The sequence below is a fragment of the Protopterus annectens genome, chromosome 4.part0 (genome assembly GCF_019279795.1).
Source record: "Protopterus annectens isolate FY-2018-M chromosome 4.part0, PAN1.0, whole genome shotgun sequence".
NCBI lineage: Eukaryota > Metazoa > Chordata > Ceratodontiformes > Protopteridae > Protopterus > Protopterus annectens.
This window is the reverse complement of record NC_056733.1, coordinates 1,332,207,620-1,332,229,587: the sequence shown is the minus strand read 5'-3', so window position 1 is coordinate 1,332,229,587 and position 21,968 is coordinate 1,332,207,620. Positions and strand designations below refer to the sequence as shown.

Genomic DNA, 21,968 nt, shown 5'->3' with positions numbered 1-21,968 from the left:
GAATCCAGTATTGTCATCCTCCAGCACTTAAGACTTAGGCTGTCAGTCTTTGCCAAGAAAACTTCTGTGGGATTTCCCTTCTTGGGTCCTTAGTTATTTGGAAAGAAAGTCCATGAGCACCTTGAAAATGTAGAGAATCAGGGCAAAGCAGTGATGGCTGTGAGTGTATGGTATTCATATCTACCCTTGTTATCAATTTTATTTGCTTATCTGCTGTTATGACCCCCCCCCCAGCATTGACACCATCTTTCAAGCAGCTTCTGAAGGACATCTTTTTCATATCCCACAGAAGGACTTTGGCTTCAGCTTGCAGTAGTCAGAATTTTACTTTGGAAAGCTAAGCTGGTCAGCATTTGAGCCTGTGGTAGCGGCACTCTTTCTTTTTGTATTGGAAAATAGCCTTTTTAATTGCAGTCTCATCGACCAGTAGAGTGCCAGAGTTCAGAACTTTAACATGCAAAGAACCGTTACTGATATTTTGCAAACATAGGGCGGCTATACACACAAAGCATCTACTTCTGGCTCAAAGTAATCATGTGAACCTGAGCCAAGCTATCCAGCTGCTAATCTTTTTTCCTTGCTCCATAAAAGAAAGGAGAAAGAGCTCTGTACTTGGATGATCATGAGCACCTCAGCATGGCTCTCAACCAATCAGGGACAAATCCAGAAGTAATTTGGGACACTTTTAAAATATTAGCACTATTAACTTGAGACATTGACAGAATAAGAGAATGTGAGTAAATGTACACTTTCTGAAGTAAAAGAAATCCATAACTGTTAAATACTGTCATTAATTGTTAGGTGTAATTCACTACCTTTTCTCCAAGTGTCACTAGTTTTAGTAGAGATTAAGAGGGATAGATAAAAAGTTTGAGTCAAAAACCAGGAACAGTTGAGAGGTACGCAGTTGAGGTATTTTCCAGGCAGAGAACTGAGTACATTAGAAAGACAGACTGGGTGTTTGTAGCCTCTGCTGAAAACAAACAAAAGGTTTCTTGTGTCCAGGCAGATTACTTCTAAATGGATGGCCCACACCATTATCTTTTGCCACATGACCAGTTGAAGGTTACTCCAAGGAAAGGCCAGATCGCATTTTGCTAGTCTCAGTTAATCTACAGCCTACGTGAAGGGAGTTGACATGGAGGACATTTTCATGGTAATCAAATGGTCCTGTGTCCATTTCTTTTATAAACACTGCAGATTGGACCTTTATATCTAGGCATAAAACTGTTTTTGCATCTGTCTCATTGAAGGGTATGTTGCCATCCTGTTCTACACAGTCTAGTCGCCTTTCCTTATTAGAGGATCAGCTGGTTTCTGTGTTATTCCTGTCCTGTTTCCGTTATTAACTCATTTAACAGAAATTGCTCAGGAATTTACTATTGTAGTTGTGACATTTTTAACTGAAGACTTCTTTAAATAATTGTAAGCTTGTTCCAGAGTATGGGAAGTCTCTGGGACAGGAATCTATCCCTCCGACATGTTCTGTTTATTGTGGTGACAAGGTTTAGGTCCCTAGAGCGTGTAGCTCAGAGGGATTGGTGTTTCTTTAAGTGGAGCAAGTCCATCAGCTCTGGGTTTGACATAGCTTTGTATGTTAGGCAGAGATCGCCTCTGAGTAGGCGATATGTGATGGAGTAAAGCTGGAGTTTTTTGAGACGGTCTGCTTAGGGCATCTGTTTGAGGCTGGTAATCCTCTTTGTGAGGTATTTCTGCAGCCTTTCCAGTTGTAGATGTCTTGTGAGGTACATACGAAAAGGGACGTTATACTCTATAATGGGTCTAATGAGTGATGAGTAGAGGGGAACAGTGACCTCTTTTTTTCCTGGATGAGAAACCTTTTTTGATGAGGTGTGTCTCTTACTACCACCTATGTGGTAGCTCATGGGTACAGAGTTTTTATCAAAGGGGATGACAATGCATTTTTTGGCATTGAGCTCGAGGCCATGGCTTTGACACCAGGCATCTGTCTCAGTTAGGCCCTTTTATAGGATGTCCACATCATTAGGAGTTCCAATTATGGCTCCTAGTTTGCAGTCATCTGCGACCTTCTGTGTTGGTCTGTATTTCAGAAAAGTAGATACCAAACTGGAGAGGACCCATGACTGAATCCTGTGGTACTCCACTTGTCCCTGGTCTGAAGTCAGATTTGGAGTCTGCTGCTTTCACAGTGTGGGTTCTGTCAGTGAGCCAGTTGGCAACCCATCTTGTGACAATAGGGATTTTTACCTAGTTTAGTGAGTTTATCTGTAATTCCAGAGTGGGGGATGGTGTCAGAAGCCTTGGCGAGATCTAGATAGACTTTGTGAACCACCTTACCCTCGTTTACTGCTTTGGTGATTGCTTCAAAGAAGTCTATCAGGTTTAGGAGGCATGATCTGCCTTTTACAAACGCAAACTGGGTGGAGTCCAGAGTTTGGAGATTACCAGTGTCTTTGTTTATAAGTTCCATGATGATACGTTCCATGGCCTTGCAAACCAGGCTTGTTAGGCTAATGGGGCAGTAGTTCCTATGGTCTGTGGTGGCTCCCCCCTTGTGGAGTGGGATAACCATCGCTGTGCACCATTCAGTGAGCACAAAGCCTGAGGTGAGGCTATGATTGAACATGGTGCTTAGGTAAGGTGCAAGTTCATTCTGCAGTTCATGTAGAACGCAGCCTGGAATGTTGTTGGGTCCCATGGATGCTGTGTTCTTGGCTTTGGAGAGTGTGGTTTTATCCTGTGCAGCCGTGATTACAGGAACTTTGCATTCTTCCAGTATAGAAATAGGTTCAGTGCTAACTTTACCCCCCTCTCACCCCCTAAAGGACCCATCTGCCAGGATGTTGGCAATATCAGTTGGTACTGTATATTTAGTGCCATTGTGCTGCAACTCCGAGCACATCTGAGTGTTGCCATTTGGATTCTTGACATACCTATAGAATGCTTTGTGGTTGTCCGATTTTGTTTTTGTAACTAGCTTTGGAGGATTTTATGAGGGAGCTCAGCTTCTTACTGAGGCTGACCAGGGAGTTCCTCCAATCATGGGATTTTACTCTTTTTTAGCAACAGTTTATTTCTTCTGTTGTAGAGTTCGTTTATGGCAGGGGGCCACCAGATTGGCTTCCTTTTTTTGGAGGATAGCATCTTGGTTCTGTTAAGGATTGCATGATCCATACACTCGTGTAGGTGCTTATAAAGTGCATTTGTGTAGGATTCAGCAGTCGTACCTCTATTGTCCGTCTACATGGTGTTGTGAAGTTTGCCACTTCTATCTTAAGTGTGAAATTTGCTTTGGAGAAATTTTTTACAGTGGTTTCCCTAATGGGGGTGCGGGCGGGATGTGAATGTCTAGGGTGATTAGCTTGTGGTCGGATGTGACCAACGAGGAACTGACCTCTGGTGTGGAACACCAGTCACCCATGTTGGTAATGAACAGGTCTAGGATATTGCTTCCCCTGGTTGGGGTGTGGATAAGTTGATCCAAGGTGTTGTAATTTATGAATTCCAGCAAATGTTGAGCAAAAGAGCTGGTACACGAGTAGTTTTCCCAGTTTATGGTGGGTTAGTTGAAATCGCCCATTATTACGGTGTTGGGTTGTACCCTAATATTTTCCAGTGTATCAAGAAATGAGGAGTGGAAATCCTGGGGCATGGTGGGGGATCTGTAGCAAGTTACAATTTGGATTGCGGTCTTGCCCAGAGTTAGTTGCACTTGGATAATCTCTGATGCATTATGCTGAACAACTAGCCTGGAGGTGTGGCTATCCTTAATGAATATGGACACGCCTCCGCCTTTAGCGTTTCTGTCCAGGTTAGGTGGCCGAATGGTGTGGTATGAATTATAGCGTGGTAATGCAGTGGTGCTCTCTGGAGCCTTGAACCAGGTCTCTGTCACTGCACAGATGTCGATGTTCTCCATTTTAAGGAGTGCCTTGAGTGAATGCATTTTGAGGTTTAGACTTCTAGCATTGAGTAGCATTACCCTCAGATTTTGCTTGCTTGTACCGGTTACAGTGGTGAATTTGTCATTTGAACCTTGCCTAAAAAAGGCACTATAGGGGTGGCAAGAGCTTTAGCCAGTATCCAGAATCCCAAGGGCAACAGGTGAGGCCATCTCTGGCAAAGCATTGTGGTCTGTCGATCATGTCATCCCAGGCAGACAGATACTGGATCCCCTTAGAATGACACCAGAAGCTTAGCCAGTTGTTGAAGCCAATCATTTTGTCCTTGTACTGTGGTATCATTCTGGGTGATGGCAGGATGCGATTCAGGGCTAGGGTCATACCTGCCTGGGCTACAAGGTCAGAGAGCTCCTCCATGTCTCTTTTCATGTAGTCCAGGGAGGTACGTCTCAGGTCATTCACAACAACATGGACAATGACAGAGTTGTATTTGTACTTGTTCTAGAGTGACCTGAGTGCTTGCATTATGTGGTGCATCCTGGCACCTGACAGGCATCTAACAGTAACTTTCTCCTTGTTTAGCGTGGTGAGTGGAACATCAGTGTGCCCGACTATAGAGTCACCTATGACTAGAGTGTTGGGTACATTGTTATGCCTTATGGGCTGTGTTTGAGTGGCACGCTGAGTTTGTGGGCTCTGTGTCATTTGGGATGTGTTGGGGGGGTGGAGGTTGCTTGCGTTTCTGCTTTAGAGGTCTCTGTTGCTTGCACAGATTTTTATTCAGAGCCTCTGTGAATGTAGGTGTGTGTTTTGTGTTGCCATGTTTGTTTTTGTAGTGTAGGTTTTGAGGGACTATGTGATGAGTGTGGTGTGGTGCAAGTGTTTACCTTCTCCTCTTGACTGTTTAGTCCAGTCTTGGGTGAAGAGCGCTTTTCTTCCAGTTTGGCTATATAAGTGCATCTCTCACAGGTTGTAGTGGTGGGTGGTAGGAGGAGAGGGTTGTCTGTGTACATGAGGCAATTGCTGCCTTGCCCCAGGATGCCCAGATTCATCAGGTAGACAGGAGAAAACAATGGGAGCTGACCCTTAGACATGCCTGGATAGGTGCTTATTTATTAAGTAATAAAATCCTTTTTTCCTCTAGACAAGTGAGGAAAGTTGAGTGCTGTAGTAATTTGTAGCTTATTTAGTGCTTTCAACAAGTTCTGACAAGTTCTGAGCTCAAAGAAACAGATTTGAGTGCTAAAACTAAAAACTGGCTAGTTCTAAGGGAAAATTTGAAGAGCAGACTTTATGGCACCTGGAATAGTTTAACCTTAGCTAAGCGGTGATGCATAAAATGTATTTTTTTTAATATAACAGTAGCAAATGAGCAAACTGATTTAAACAAATTAACCAGTTAACCAATAAAAAGCTAAAAACTGAGCCCCATTCCAGCAGTCTTCGATCAGACAAGTTCTAACTGCACACTCCTGCCACTAGAGTGCAGGGGAACCTTCTCCAAAAAAAAGATGGTCTGGATTAGTGCTCAAGTTATACAAACAAATCTAGATTCAGCAGGTCTGAATTTAGCCTATGCTACAGCAAACAAGGCATACCAATTTCAGAAAGAAACAGTTCAAATAAGCAAGCACAATAAGCCTTTAACCAGAAACTCCCAGCTCAGAAGGGCAGAATCTACACTTTCCTCCCACAGGAATGCAGACCACCTTCTTAATGTAAAATAACTGGCCCAAAGCCCAAGTGCTTAAACCAGAACTAATACACTTATAGAATAACAGACACTAATCCTTCAATCAGCAACTCCCAACTTTGAAGGATGTAAGCTACCTGTCCTGCCACAACAGTGCAGACCACAGCCCTTCTTAATGTAAAACAGCTGATTTGAAGCCCAAGTGCTTCAACCAAAGGCTTAGAATAATGGTTACAATTTAATCAGGCTACTAATAAGCAGTAATAAATGCAGCAGAATAAATGCAGTTAAGTACATTTAAGAACAAGCAGCAAAATAAAGTAGGAAGAAACACAAATACAGTAAAATCAGATGAATAAAGTACATTTTTTATATAACAATAGAAAACGAGCAAAATTACCCAATTAACCAGTAAAATAGCTCAAAACTGAGCCCTGTTCCAGCAGTCTTCAATCAGACAAGTTCTAACTGCACACTCCTGCCACCAATGTGCTGGGGAACCTTCTCCAAAAAAGATGGCCCAGATTAGTGCTCAAGCTATACAAACAAAACTAGATTCAGGATGTCTGAATCTAGTCTCTCCTACAGCAAGCAAGGTGCATCAATTTCAGAAAGAGACAGTTCAAGTAAGCAGGCACAATAAGCGTTTAACCAGACATTCCCAGCTCAGAAGGGCAAAATCTAGCCTCTCCTCCCACAAGAGTGCAGACCACAAACCTTCTTAATGAAAAATAACTTACCTGAAGCCCAAGTGCTTTAACCAGAACTAATACACTTTTAGAATAGCATACACTGAGCCTTCAATCAGCAATTCCCAACTTAGAAGGATGTAAAGCTACCTGTCCTGCCATAACAGTGCAGACCACAAACCTTCTTAGTGTAAAACAACTGGTCTGGAGCCCAAGTGCTTAAACCAAAAGGCTTAGAGTAGCAGTTGCAATTTAATCAGGCTACTACCAAGCAGTAATAAATGGAGCAGAATAAATACAATTGAGTACTTTTAAGAAGAGGCAAAAGCAAAATAAAGTGCCTTTTTTTTTAGTAAAGTGCAAAGAGGGAGGAAGGAGCAGAAGAAAAATTCAAGGTTAAGAACCTAAGTGGGTTGGACTTCTCAGATGTTCTCTCTGTATTAAGTAGAGTGAACAACAGACTGGGAGGGGAGTCTCAGATCAAATTTACCGTAGGGGCGGGCAACAGCAAAGCCACCAACTATAACACCACCACAAGAATAGGGTGGGGGGGGGACAGTTTCAGGACAGATGAGAAACAGAAAACAGTGCCAGAAAATATATAAAATAATTCAAATAATTCAGTTAGGCAAAAAATAATTCAGTCAGGCAAAATTAAGACAATGCAGAACTCTGAAAGGTTAAAATGCCAAGAAATATACTTGTCAATCAACGATATATTTCCAGATTGTTTGAGAATCACATTTCAGCCAGAACACCAGGAGTTTTGAACAGTAAAAAGTTATCCTAGTTATGCCATTTTAATATGCACTGTATAGTTAAACAGAACAAATTATGACATTAATAACAGATTATAAAAGAATGTTTTGCTTGTTTTTCCCCTAGGTTGCCCATGAAACAGATGTACGAGCTCAGATTCGCCTCCAGTTTCAGGATGTGAATGGAGAACTTATTGCTGTCCAGCGCTCTATGGTGTGTACCCAGAAAGGCAAGAAAACAGAATTTAAAACTCTGGAGGGTGTCATCACTCGAATAGTAAGGAATATTTCATATATTCAGTAGTTTTCCATAGCTGCTTTCCATAGGTATGCGAACAGAAGATTTTCTATATAAAATGCATGGACATATTATTATTATGGATTTCTGATATGGATTTTGTGTATCTTTTAAGCTGTCTTATAATTTTAGCACTGAAATGTGGAAGAAACCTAATTATTTGTTGGGGAAGAGAAAAACTTACTGTATTGTTGGGTTATTTCAAGCCCATAAAATTCTGTAGTAGTAGTAGCAGCAGCAGCAGTAGTAGTTGTAGTAGTAGTCTATTTTAACTTATCAAAGTTTGAAATTTCACCCAAGATCTGTCATGAGTGTTGTTTCTAACACCTGGCACCTTTGTGATTCATTACAATTTTAAATCAAAGGTGCACGTTTTTGTAGTGGAGCTGCACCACTCACCCCCTGGCCCGATGTGGAAGCCATAACTCAAACTCTTTATTAAAATTGCACTTGCTTGGAGAAATAGGAAGATTTGTATTTTCTTTTCTTCTGAGTTTGAGTGATCTGAGTACCCCACACACACACACACACACACACACACATACACCTTTGGGGAAGCGTATTGACCTCGTCTGACAAATGTGTGTTCATACAGTCTTTGCTCATTTTCCATGCTGTGGTTTGTATACCTCTCAGCTGTCCAGGTTTTCTCAGAATATCCAGATGTTTGCATCATGGTTTTTTATCTGTTCCTCATGAAATCTGTGTTTTTTTTTTTTTTTTTTTTTTTGGCAAATCTCCGAGGACTGAAATCAGTAAATGACAATTAATTTTAAAGTTTGAGTTTCGGATTTCATATCCTTCAGAAAATACATGCTGATGTGAAACCTGAGCAGTATTTAAAATCTGTCCCTATTTGTGGGCCTTAGTCTCCCCATTATTGTAGGCTTTGAACAGATTTCTTGTGCTAAGAAGTTGAGATGTATGGTAGTTGGTCCATTTCTCTTAGAAATGTACTGGTAGTACTCTCTTAAAATTTTTAGGTAAAAATGTTTGTTTACTTGTAGCTATACATCTTGTAATGGCTTTCAACTGTTCCTATGTCTGTGGCATAATTGCAGCGAGTCTGGAGAAAGTCCACAGATAATGCAGGGTTTGGATCCAGTCTACAGAGAAATTTACTGATATGGTTAGAGTAAGTATTGTCACACAATTTGAAGTTATGGGGTTAACGTAATGGTTAAGGTGTTTACCTCACAGACAAGAGGTACAGGGTTTGGTTTTTCACCAAGGGATATTGGCTGTGTATAAAATGACCTGTGAGGGTAGCTGCTGCCCTACTACTTACCTGTGAACCTCTGAACTAAAACATTTGAGAGCCAGCTTCCTACTAGGTTCATTACTGCACAAAGCTGTTTCTCTATAGATATATTATTCTCTCTCTCACAGATATCCTCTTTACCAGATCCTTCTTCATATAAAGTAAGGAGCCTATTACAGGCTCAACCTACCCTACAAACTCCAAAAACTAAACTCCTCTGCACTGACCATGAATTGTCTATCATGGCACCTAAACTGTGGGATTTCTTCTCACTCTGAAGACCTATAGAACTACTCCGATTTTAGCAACTCAAGGAACACCTTTTCTTAGAGGGCACATTACATAATTCCTATGGTCTTCACATCCCTTTAACTTCTTCTCTTTCACACCCCTTAAGCCCAATTTCTTCCTTCCATCTCTTACCTCTTCTCATCTTATACCACTTTACCTCCTCTGTGTAACACCCCTTAAGCATAGCTTCATCCTTCCTTATTTCATTTAATCTTTCACATGCGCCCTCCTTTCTACCTTTATCCTTCTCCATTCCTCTATATCTTTTTCTTAATTTCCTTTCAATCTTTTGCTCGAAGTGTATATGCTGTACACCTCCTTTAAGTAGCATTGTTATAGTCTCTGCTATGCACTGTTACACATTTGCCTCTCGTTTGTGATGGCTAAAACTTAAGTACAAACCTTTTTAATCATTGTACATGTTTTGCTTGTATATTTTAATAGCGTATCTTATTATTAAATGTTTTATCATATACTTGCATTTATAAATATGTTTTGCTCATTACTTATGTGGTATTCTAAATGCCTATCCCTGTAATGGTCCAATGAGATCAGTGCAGTACCCAGGTAAACAAATACAGATGTACATGTGTGTCTGTCTGTGTATGTCGCTGTGTGTGTGAGTGCATGCACTTATTTGTGTGTGTGTGTGTGTGTGTGTGTGTGTGTGTGTGTGTGTGTGTGTGTGTGTGTGTATGTATGTATGTGTATGTGTGTGTTTGTATAATCATCACCAATGCCCTTTTTTACATTTTCTACATGGGGTTGTAGTTTTGTTGGCTGTCCCCATCTCTCTCAATTCAATGTCACTCTTTTACTTAGACAGTCATGCCTGACCGTCGCAAGTCTCATCTCACACTATCTGTTTGGAAGATGCCCTTATTTCCTCTTGCCTTCTCCCTGTCTGACCCAAATCATCTTCACTGAACTGTCTTCTGCTTTCCTGCACATGTCCTCAGACCACCATATTCTGTTCTCTTTGACCTTCTTTGCAACTAAATCTGCATAGTTTTTTGCACTGATGTTATTTGTTTCTGTCCAACAGCACATTATGACACCTGTCTCTGGCACTTTATAACCATCACCTCTTCCTTCCTTACCTGCTCTGCCTTCACCGCCCAGGTTTCTGTATAGTACAGTTGTACTTGGTGGTACCACTGTTTTGTACACATTTTTCAGCTTCTTTGGCATTTTTATGTAACGCACTACTTCTAACACTGTTTCTGTTGGCTGCAACCTCTCTGATTCGAGATTTGACCATCTTCAGACTTCCCTTCTCCTCAACCACCCCTCCCAGATGCCTGAAGCTGTTAACCCGTTTCACTGTTTTCCCTTCTATCTCAATTCTCAGCTTCTTCTCATTTTCTCCATTTGATGCCATGACAGCTGTCTTGTATGTTTTCTGTTTTATCCTGTGTGCCTTCAGTTTTGCATGCTATTCTCTTATCATTTGCTGAAGTTCTTGTTCAGCGTTCGCCTGCAATGCCATCTTGTCTGCATACAGAAGCTTTGTTGATTTGTCCCCTCTGGCCTGTTTGCTAATGAAGTCCATCACCACGATAAACAGCACTGGGCTCACCGTGATGCATGCCTACTCTTACCGAGAATCCCTCTGACTCTGAACACTTTTTATACTTGTGCCCTTGTACATGGCCTGCACTAACTGTTCCAATGTTTCTTGGACTTAGAACCATCACAAAACTGCTCAAATCAGCTTTTTTTGGGATCTTGTCAAATGCTTTCTCCAGGTCTAGGAGTACCCAGTTGTAGTCTTTCTTCATCTCTAGTTTCTTCTCAACTGTTTGTCTCACTTCAGGTATTGAGTCTTTTAGGCTGTAACCTGATTTGAATCCAAACTGCTCATCTCCTGTGTTACTTTCTGTTACTCTGTGTATTCATTTATCACCTTGTGTCCATAACTTTCACAACTGTGGGCAGTATAGACTTCTGTCACACTGCATGAATGTCCTCTTTGTCCTTGTGCATTGGCACTAGGATACTTAATCTCCAGCCATCTAGGATATGCCTCCATACTGCTATGAGTACCCTGTGGAGCCATTTTTTCCCTAACTCTCCCAACATCTTGATCATGTCTGCCTTGAACTCATTTGAGCCTACTACTTTCCCTGACTTCATTTTCTTTAGTGCTATCCTTTACTCTTATAGGATGGGCTTTCCTTCCTCTTTTGTTGTAGGCCGTGACAGGGGCAATACAGCTTCTCTGAGTTTTTCTTTAGTCAGAGGCAAATGGAAGTACTTCCATCTGCTTTTGATGTCCTATGGACTAGTGAGCAGATTGTTGCTGGCATCCCTTATGTAGGCTGTCTGGTGACCATCTTCTTTAAGTTTCTGTCTTTGCCATGCAGCCTGATAGTTTTTGTGCCATCTGCTGAGTCTCACTTTCCAGTACCTGATAGAGTGCTTCTGATGTCTGTATGCCATAGAGGTGTCCATAGACATGGATGCCAAGAAATTCACCTTGGGAACTAAGCTCAAGAGGTGAATCTTGGCATCCATGCCAAAAATAATACTAAGTTGCAATTGCAGATTTGATCAGAATTCTTTGCGGTGCATGGAGATTTATCTGCTTCATGTACTACTAGTTGCACAAAAGGAAGAAGTTCAAAAAAAGAGATGTGTTGTGCTGGCTTTCAAAGCTGGTAAAACAGCGGGGAAGTAGAGGATGTCCTTGCATATTGCCTGTCTAAGGGAAATGGTTTGATTCACAGTACGAGTAGCAGTATATCAGAAAGCAGTCAGAAACAGGAGTTGAAACAGAGCCATTTTGTCCTCCTGCTGCTATTTACAGGCTGGGTCTATCATCTTTTAGTGCCAGACTTGATGATAAGTCTGTAGGGGGTGCTTAACAATTATAAAGCACGCTTCAAAGTTGTTAAGATTGGGGTTTGTTTTGAGTATTGGTGAAGCAGCATGTGTAACTGTTACTGAACTATAATTACAGCACTCCGTGTAGACTATCTATATATTATGTATGGCTTATATGCATGCACATAAACACACACACACACACACAGAAATATATATATGTATGTATGTATATATATATATATATATATATATGTGTGTATATAGGCAAAAAATTTCTACAGCTATATGAAAAAACAAAAACACCAGAAAGAGTAATTGAGTGCGCTTTCTTTCTTTTAGAAATAAGAAGGTACAAAGAAAATCAGTAAACATATACTACATGTCGTTATATGGCAATAGAGCAGTAAAATAGTAACAGACAATGAAACAATCCTATCTTTCTTTAAATATGCACATATAATTATGTGGTAATTATGTGGTAATGAAGTGACCTGAAAAATCATGTACAATATACAGCATACAGCAAACTAGTGAAAAGTGAGTCTGTCATGTGAACTCATGTAAGCCATTTCAAAGCACATTTCAAATTGATGATATCATTCAAACCAGGAACTGAATCCGCTCCCGGCAAAAGTTGCCGTTTGAGTTCCCTAACATCCAGAAGAGTAGCATAGTCACCAAAAAACAGTTCTACTTGCTCTAATACTAAAAATAGAAATTTTTCAAAATTAGTACAAGTTAACGAATGCCTAGCTAGTGCATTCTTATAGCCCCATATACACATATACAGACATAAAATATATATAGACACATACATACACACACATAGATAGATATATATATATATATATATATATGTGTGTGTATATATATATATATATATATATATATATATGTATATAGGCGTTATATAGATGGCATATATTTTGTGTGGAAAAGAGTGTGTTTGGCTTTCACCACCCATTTTAAATTAATTTTGTTATGCCCTTTTTCAAGGTTAGTATACTGTGCATCTGTCTAACAGTGACACAGAAGTGATACCCGGGGTAAACCTACTATCTCCCATCCACTCATCAAGATTCCTCTTGAAGAGAGTCAATGAGGGACTCTGCCTAACCTGGACTGGGATTTTATTCCAGAGTGAAGGGAGCCTCTGGGTTATAAATCTGTCCCTCCAGCATGTCCTATTTATTTCAGTGCTGAGGTTCAAGTCTCTCGAGCGTGTAGCTCGATGGGATTTGGATTTTCTGATGTGCAGCATGTCCATTAATTCTGGACATGGCTTTATACGTCAGGCACAGATCGCCTCTGAGCAGGCGGTATGCCACTGAGTAGAGCTGGAGTTTCTTTAACCGGGCAGCATATGGCATCTGTTTGAGCCCTTTGATCCTCTTGGTGAGGTACATTTGGGGTCTTTCCAGTTGCTGCAGGTGTCTGGTAAGGTACATCCCAAAAGGGGCATTGTACTCAATTAAGGGCCTGATGAGGGATGAGTAAAGAGGCACAATGACCTCCCCTGGTCTAGATGTGAATCCCTTCATGATTAGGTGGGCTATATAAAATGTTTTTCTAACCACTTTGGCCACGTGGTTGTCAAATGAGAGATTGCTATCCACTTGGATCCTTAATTACTTCTTCTGTACTTAATGGATTACCACCTATGTGGTCATTTGTGGGAACTTTGCTTTTGCCAAAGGGGATGACTATACACTTTTTGGCGTTTAGCTTGAGGCCATGGCTCTGGCACCAGTTGTCTGTTTCTATGAGGCCCTTTTGGAGGATACTTGTGTCGGCTGGAGAGTCGATTATAGCGCCCAGTTTGCAGTCATCTGCGAACTTGGTCAGCCACAGTCCTTCCGTGTTGGCCTGTACCTCCGAGAAATATATACCGAACAAGAGAGGTCCCAGGACTGAGCCTTGTGGGACGCCACTTGTAACTGGTTTGGGTCTGACATGGCTCCAGAAATTCTAACCATGTGGGTTCTGTCCTTGAGCCAGTTTGTAACCCATCTAGTGACATAGGGGTTTATATTTAAGCTGGTGAGCTTATCTATAATGCCCGAGTGGGGTATTGTATCGAAGGCTTTTGCGAGGTCCAGGTAGGCTGTGTGGACCACCTTCCCCTCATCAGTGGCCTTGGTGACTGTTTCAAAGAAATCGACCAGGTTTAAGAGGCAGGATCTGCCCTTAACAAAGCCGAACTGGGTAGGATCCAGTGTCTGCAGGTTCCCAATATCTTTGTTTATGAGGTCCATGATGATCCTTTCCATAGCTTTGCAGACCAAGCTAGTCAGGCTTATGGGGCAATAGTTTCCAGGATCCATTGAGGCACCACCTTTGTGGAGAGGGACCACTGTTGCTGTACACCACTCTTTGGGTACATATCCTGAAGTAAGGCTGAGATTGAACAGTAGTTTTATGTTTGGGTTTAGCTCTTCTTGGAGTTCATGTAGGACGCAGCCCGGGACACCGTCTGGTCCCATTGATGCTGTGTTTTTTGCTTTGGAGAGGGCGGCTCTTACCGGAGCATCTGAGATGTCAGGGGGGCAGCACTCTGCTGGAATAGATATTTGCCCTTTTGTTGGGGGGGGGGGGAGTTTGCACTGAACCTGTCAGCTAGGATGTTGGCAATGTCTGTGGGCTCGGTGTATTTTTTGTCATTTTGGACTAATTCTGAGCATATCTGGGAATTCCCACCCAGGTTCCTAACATAACTACAGAAAGCCTTGTGATTATCCTTGGTGTCCTGTGCAATTTTTCTCTTGAAGCTGGCCTTAGACGATTTTATGAGTGCTCGTAGTTTTTTGCTAATACTGATCAGAGATGCCTTCCCTTTTTGGGATTTTGCTCTATCATGTAGTAGCTTCCTCCTTCTGTTGTATAGTTTGTTTATGGCTGGGGTCCACCAGACAGGACGTCTGCCTTTGGAGGATTGGGTTTTGGTTTTATTTGGGATTGCATGATCCATGCATTCCTGAAGGTGTTCATAGAAAGCGCTTATAAAGGATTCTGCGGTCTGGGCCGTATTTTCCACAGGCCTGGGGGCTTTGAAGGATTCTATCTCGGTTTTGAGGAGTGTGAAATTTGCTTTAGAGAAGTTTTTCACTGTGGTTTTCTGGGCAGGGGGTGAGGTCAGGATGTGAATATCCAGTGAGATTAGTTTATGGTCTGATCTTACCAGTGAGGGATACACTTCTGGTCTGGAGCATAGAGTCCCCATGTTGGTGATGATCAGGTCCAGTATGTTTTCCCCTCTTGTGGGAGTGGTAACAAGTTGTTCCATAGCATTTGAGTTTATAAATTCTAGGAACCTTTGGGCTAGGGTTCTGAAGCTAGAGTAATGCTCCCAGTCTATGTTTGGGTAGTTGAAGTCGCCCAATATAATGGTGTTTTGAGAGACCTTCATATTTTCCAGTGTTCTCAAGAAGGCCGAGTGGGGTTCCTGGGTTTGGGAGGGTAGTCTGTAGCAGGCTATAATCCGGAAGGCAGTTTTACCCACTGTTGGTTGCACATGGATAGTCTCTGATGCTTCGTGCTGTGCCACCAACCTGGGGGTGTGGGTATCTTTGACGAATATTGATACTCCCCCTCCTTTTGTGGTTCGGTCCAAGTTTTGGGGCCGAAAGGCATGGTATGAGGTATAACCTGGTAGTGCTGGGGTGCTCTTGGGAGCCTTGAACCAGGTTTCTATTACTGCACAGATATCGATGTTCTCCATGCTAAGGAGAGTTTTGAGTGAGTGCATCTTGAGGTTTAGACTTTTGGCGTTGAGTAGCATTACTCTTAGTTTCTTATCCCTTGAGATACCTATGGTGGTGGGTTTGTCTTTTGAGCCTTGCCTAAAAAAGGCACTATGGGGGTAGCAAGAGCTTTTGCCAATATCCGAAAGCCCAGGGGTGACAGGTGCAAGCTGTCCCTAGCGAAGCATCGTGGCTTGTCGAGCATGTCATCCCAGGCTGACAGGCATTGGATCCCCTTTGAATGACACCAATACTTAAGCCAATTGTTGAAATTGATCATCTTGTCTTCATATTGTGGCATCATTCTTAGTGAGGGTAAGATGCTACTCAAGGTCAGGGTCATACCGGCCTGGGCTACATGCTCAGAGAGCTCCTCTATGTCTCTCTTCATGTAGTCCAGGGAGGTACGTCTCAGGTCATTCACACCAACATGGACAATAACTGAGTCATATTTGTACTTGCCTTGGAGTGACCTAAGTGCTTGTGTTCTTAGTCTTTTATTCAGTCCCTGTCCGACAGCACTCTATTTAACTAAAGCCTGAGTACCGGCTTTTTCCCAGCTGAGTGGAAGACCGCCTCTGTCATCCCTTTACACAAAGATGGAGCTTTCACCGATCTGGGAATTTTTAGACGCATCAGCCTAACTAGCCATGGAGTGGATTATCTTGGACCTGTTTAACAGGGACATAGGCAACCTCCAAATGCTCGATTGCGCAGTTTGGCTTTGTCAAGGGGAGGTCATATCTGTTAAATCTGGTTGACTTCTTTGAGACAGTCACTAAATCCATGGACGAGGGGAAGACTGTGCACGCCGTCTACCTTGACTTGGCCAAAGCCTTCGACACTATTCCCCACTCGGGCATAATAGATAAACTCTCTCATCTAGGCATTAGTTCACATGTAACCAGATGGGTAGCATACTGGTTCACTTATGGAACCCACCTAATAAAAATAGGGGAAGCCACCTCAAGCAGTAGACCCGTAATGAGTGGTGTACCCCAGGGATTGGTCTTGGGGCATCTGTTATTCGTAATATACTTCTCTGAGGTGCAGGCCAAAACCAGTGGGCTATGGATGTCCAAGTTTGCAGATGACTGCAGGCTGGGCACGGTCATCAATTCCCCAAGTGATGTGGACGTCCTCCAAGTGGGTCTCACCCAAACAAATGACTGTTGCCAGAAACATGACCTTAAGCTGAATGCCAAAAAATACAAAATCATTCCCTTTGGGGAGAGTGACGTTCCCACATATTATCACATTAATAACATCCTAAGCATGAAATCAGTCCTGAGGGATTTGGGCACCCAGGTTGATAGCAACCTGACTTTTGACCACCATGTTGCGGAAAGCTTTCTACATGGCCCACCTCACAAGTAAGGGTATCTCATCCAGGGCAGAAAGATCGTAACATCCCTGTATTCTTCCCTTATAAGGCCAATTGCTGTGTACAAAACCCCCTTTGGCATGTACCTCACAAAGCAGATGCGGCAGCTGGGGAGACCACAAACATTCCTCACCAGAAGAATCCAGGGCCTCAAACATCTACCCTACACAGGCTAAAAGCCCTGTCATAGTTTCATAGTTTCATAGTATAGTACTAGGCTATCTGCCCTGGGGCATTTGTAAGCCTAGCCATAGTGATGTGGCTTTTGCCACCCCATGAAATGGTACAAAAATGTACAGATAAAATCTAGAATACTGTGCCTCTGTCTAGTAGTGACACAGTGAAGGTCCCCTTATATAATAGAATTAGTTTACTGTGCCCCTGTCTAGCAGTGACACAGATGTGACCCCTGGGGTAAACTTACGATCTCCCATCCACTCATCAAAATTTCTCTTGAAGAGAGTCAGTGAGGGGCTCTGCCTAATACGAACTGGGATCCTGTTCCAAAGCATGGGAAGCCTCTGGGTTATGAATCTATCCCTCCAGCATGTCCTATTCATACTTGTGCCGAGGTTTAAGTCTTTAGCTCTCGTGGTCCTGATGGATTTGGATTTTTGAGGTGGAGCATGTCCATCAGATCCTGATTGGACATGGCCTTGTACGTCAGGCAGAGATCACCTCTGAGCAGGCGGTATGCTACTGAATAGAGCTGAAGTTTCTTTAGTCTGGCAGAATAAGACATATGTTGGAGACCCTTGATCCTTTTGGTGAGGTAATTTTGTGGTCTCTCCAGCTGTTGCAAGTGCCGGGTGAGGTACATACCAAATGGGGCATTGTACTCAATCATGGGTCTGATGAGGGAGGAATATAGGGGTACAATGACATCCTTGGATCTGGATGTGAAACCCTTCATGATGAGGTGTGCAAGGTAGAATGTTTTTCTAACCACTTTGGCAACGTGGGTGTCAAATGAGAGGTCTCTGTCTACTTGGGTCCCTAGGTCTCTGATTACTTTTTCCGTACTCAGTGGGTTGCTGTCTATGTGATAATTTGTGGGTACTTTGTTTTTTCCAAAGGGATAACTATACATTTTTGGCATTTAGTTTAAGGCCGTGACTACGGCACCAGTTGTCCGTTTCAGTGAGGCCTTTTGTAGGATGTGTGTATCTGCTGGTGTATCGACTATGGCACCTAGTTTGCAGTCATCTGCGAACTTTGTCAGCCACAGCCCTCCCATGTTTGCTTTAACATCTGAGAAATAAATGCCGAACAAGAGGAGTCCCAGGACAGATCCCTGTGGGACACCACTTGTGACTGGCTTTGAGTCTGACATTGCTCCAGCGATTTTAACTTTATGGGTTCTGTCCTTTAGCCAGTTTGCAACCCATCTAGTGACATAAGGGTTTACTTTTAAGCTGTTTAGCTTATCTATGATGCCTGAGTGGGGTATTGTGTCGAAGGCCTTAGCCAAGTCCAGGTATGCTGTATGGATTGCTTTGCCGTCATCAGTGGCTCTAGTGACTGTTTCAAAAAAGTCAACCAGGTTTAAAAGGCAGGATCTGCCCTTTACAAAGCCGAACTGGGTGGGGTCAAGCATCTGTAGGTCCCCTATGTCTCCATTTATGAGATCCATAATGATTCTTTCCATAGCTTTGCAGACCAGGCTAGTCAAGCTTATGGGGCAGTAGTTTCCAGGGTCTGTAGAGGCACCCCCCCTTGTTTAGTGGGACCACTGTTGCTGTACGCCAGTGTTCAGGTACATATCCCGAAGTAAGGCTAAGGTTAAATAGCATTTTTATGTGTGGGTTTAGCTCCTCTTGGACTTCACGTAACACGCACCCCGGGATACCGTCAGGTCCCATTGATGCTGTGTTTTTTGCTTTGTTTAGGGCGGTTCTCACTTGGACATCTGAGATGACAGGGAGATTACATTCAGCTGGGATAAGTATTTCTTCTTTTGGGGGTGAAGGAGGCGAGAAATTTGCACTGAACCTGTCAGCCAGAATGTTAGCAATATCTGTGGGTTCAGTGTATGTTGGTGTTGTTGTGAACCAACTCTGAGCATATCTGAGGGTTTCCACCAGGTTTCTAACATAGCTGAAGAAGGCTTTGTGGTTATCTTTAGTGTCCTTAGCGATTTTTCTCTCAAAGTTTGCCTTGGATGTTTTATGAGAGAACGTAGTTTTCTGCTAATGTTGATCAGAGATGTCTTCCCTTCATGGGATTTCGCTCTGACGTGCAGTAGCTTCCTTCTTTGTTATACAATTTGTTTATGGCTGAGGTCCACCAGACAGGACGTTTACATTTGGTGGAGAGGGACTTGGATTTGTTTGGGATTGCATGATCCATGCATTCTTGGAGATGTCCATAGAAAGCATTTGTGAAGGATTCGGCATTGTGGGATGTGGTATCCACTGGCACAGTGGGCTTAAAGGATACCATCTCAGTCTTAAGAAGAGTGAAGTCTGCTTTTGAGAAGTTTTTCACTGTGGTCTTTTGTGCTGGGGTGGAGGTGGGATATGTATATCCAGGGTGATTAGTTTGTGGTCAGATCTCACTAGTGAGGGGTATACTTCGTGTGGAACATTTTGTCCCCATGTTTGTGATGATCAGGTCTAGTATATTATCTCCCTAGTGGGAGAGGTGACTAGTTGTTCCAGTGCATTTGAATTTATGAATTCCAGGAACCTTTGGGCTAGGGTATTAGGGCTAGAATAATGTACCCAATCTATGTTTGGGTAGTTGAAGTCTCCCAGTATGATGGTATTTTGTGATACATTCATATCCTCCAATGTCTTCAGGAAGGCTGAGTGGGGTTCTTGAGATTGGGAGGGTGGTCTGTAACATGCTACCAGTTGTATAGCAGTTTTGCCTATGGTTAGTTGCATCTGTATGGTCTCTGATGCTTCATGTGTTGCTACTAACCTGGAGGTGTAGGTGTCCTTTATGAATATGGACACTCCCTCCTTTGTGGTTCGGCCCGGGTTTTGGGGCCGAAAAGCATGATACGAGGTATAGCCTGGTAGCACTGGGGTGCTCTCATGAGCCTTGAACCAGGTTTCAGTTACTGCACAGACGTCGATGTTCTCCATGCTGAGGAGTGCATCAAGAGCCTGCATCTTGAGATTTAGACTTCTGGCGTTGAGCAGCATTACCCTTGGTTTTTTTCCATTTTTGTTTTGTAAGGAGGTGGGTTTGTCTTTTGAGCCTTGCCTAAAAAAGGCACTATGGGGGTGGCAAGAGCCTTAGCCATTATCCGGAAGTCCAGTGGTGACAGGTGTAAGCCATCCCTTGCGAAACAGCGTGGCTTGTCCAACATATCATCCCAGGCAGACAGACATTGGATCCCCATAGAATGACACCAGTACTTGAGACAATTGTTAAAGCTGATCATCTTGTCTTTGTATTGTGGTATCATTCTTGGTGAGGGCAAGATGCTGCTCAGGGTCAGGGTCATACCAGCCTGGGCTACATAATCGGAGAGCTCCTCTATGTCTCTTTTCATGTAGTCCAGGGAGGTGCGTCTCAGGTCATTCACACCAGCATGGACAATGACGGAGTCATATTTGTACTTGCTTTGGAGTGACCTGAGTGCATGTGTTATGTTGCGGATCCTAGCTCCCGATAGACAGCTCACAGTCACCTTCTCCTTGTTCAGCCTGGTCAGTGGGACATCAGTGTGTCTGACTATGGAGTCACCTATTACTAGTGTGTCAGGCAAGGTGTTTGGCCTTAAGGGCTGCGATTGGTTGACACACTGATTTATTGAAGTATGTGTTGCATGTGTTTTGTTTTGAGGTGGTGGATTTTTGGATGTCTGCTTTGGGAGCCTCTGTTGTTTTGGTAAGTTTTTTATTAGAGCCTCCGAGTATGTCTTTGTGTTTTTATGTGTTTGGTTTGCAGTTGTGGTAGGTCTATGTGGGACTGGGATTGTTGTGTGTCCCTCTACTCAGGTTCATACAGACTCCTCAGATGTGACCTCTGTCTGGCATACAAAGCAATCTCAGACCCTGCCTTAATGGGACTGCTGCACATCTGCAAGTCAGGCTCCTCTCGAATAAGCCGCACGTGTGACCTCAACCTGGTTTGTGACTTCAGTAGGACGTTTTGGCGGGACAGACTTGTGTCTCAGAGACTCCAGCATCTGTGGAGTAGACTACCAGTACACGTCAAGCAGAGTACCTCATTATGCCTTTTCAATCCCAACCTGGATAACTGCATGGGAAATGGAAAATACACCCCTTGGATTCCACCTGTGTCCCTGCTGGACAGGGGCTTTGGATGCTGACTTGTCTAAACATGGGCTAAACTCTTGCCTAGACTTAGGTGGGCCTCAGGGGCAATAGCCTAGTAATTTCCTATGATCCTGTGTGTGTGTGTGTGTATATATATATATATATATATATATATATATATATATATATATATGTATATATGTATGTATATATGTATGTATATATATATATGTATATATATGTATGTATATATATATGTATATATATGTATATATATATATATATATATATATATATATATATATATATATATATATATATATATATATATATATATATGTGTGTGTATATATATATATGTATATATATATATGTATATATATATATATATATATATATATATATATATATATATATACATACCATTGCTAGAATCTCCTTGTCTTCTGACTGAGAGTGCTTCTCAAACAATCTGGAAATAGAGCTGATAAGTATATTTTTTGGCAGTTTTTAACTGTTGAGAGTTCTGCACTGTCTTAATTTTTGTTTGACTGAATTTTTTATATATTTGCTGGCATTGTTTTCTGATCTAAACTGGTTTTCTCTCCCCCTATTTATTGCAATTATAGTGAGTTTTAAACTGTGCACTGTTGTCCTTTTACTGTATTTGCCCTTGCTAAGTGTATTCTTAGTTTACCTGTAAAAAAGAGAAAAAAAAAAAGATATAGCTTGTTTGCCTTTCTTCCCACCTTTTCCTTAACCAGTATAGTCCAGTTACAGATTTTGCTGTATTCAGGACAGTTTTAGTAGTTTCTGAGTGCCCCATACCTTTCTGTGATCAAGGGAAGACTTTCCGCCTATCAGTCGCAAGAGAAGTTGCTTCAAACTCAGAAAATTTTTACAGGA

General features: G+C 42.3%; 1 protein-coding gene across 1 annotated transcript in view; it reads left to right on the top strand.

The window, feature by feature from the left end:
* The window catches only part of RAD50 (RAD50 double strand break repair protein), a gene marked incomplete in the record, with an annotated part of 1,663,481 nt that overhangs the window by 106,048 nt on the left and 1,535,465 nt on the right, over window positions 1–21,968 (top strand). The window contains 1 exon segment of the mRNA XM_044069198.1: window positions 7,152–7,301. Coding sequence (XP_043925133.1) covers window positions 7,152–7,301 — 150 coding nt within the window.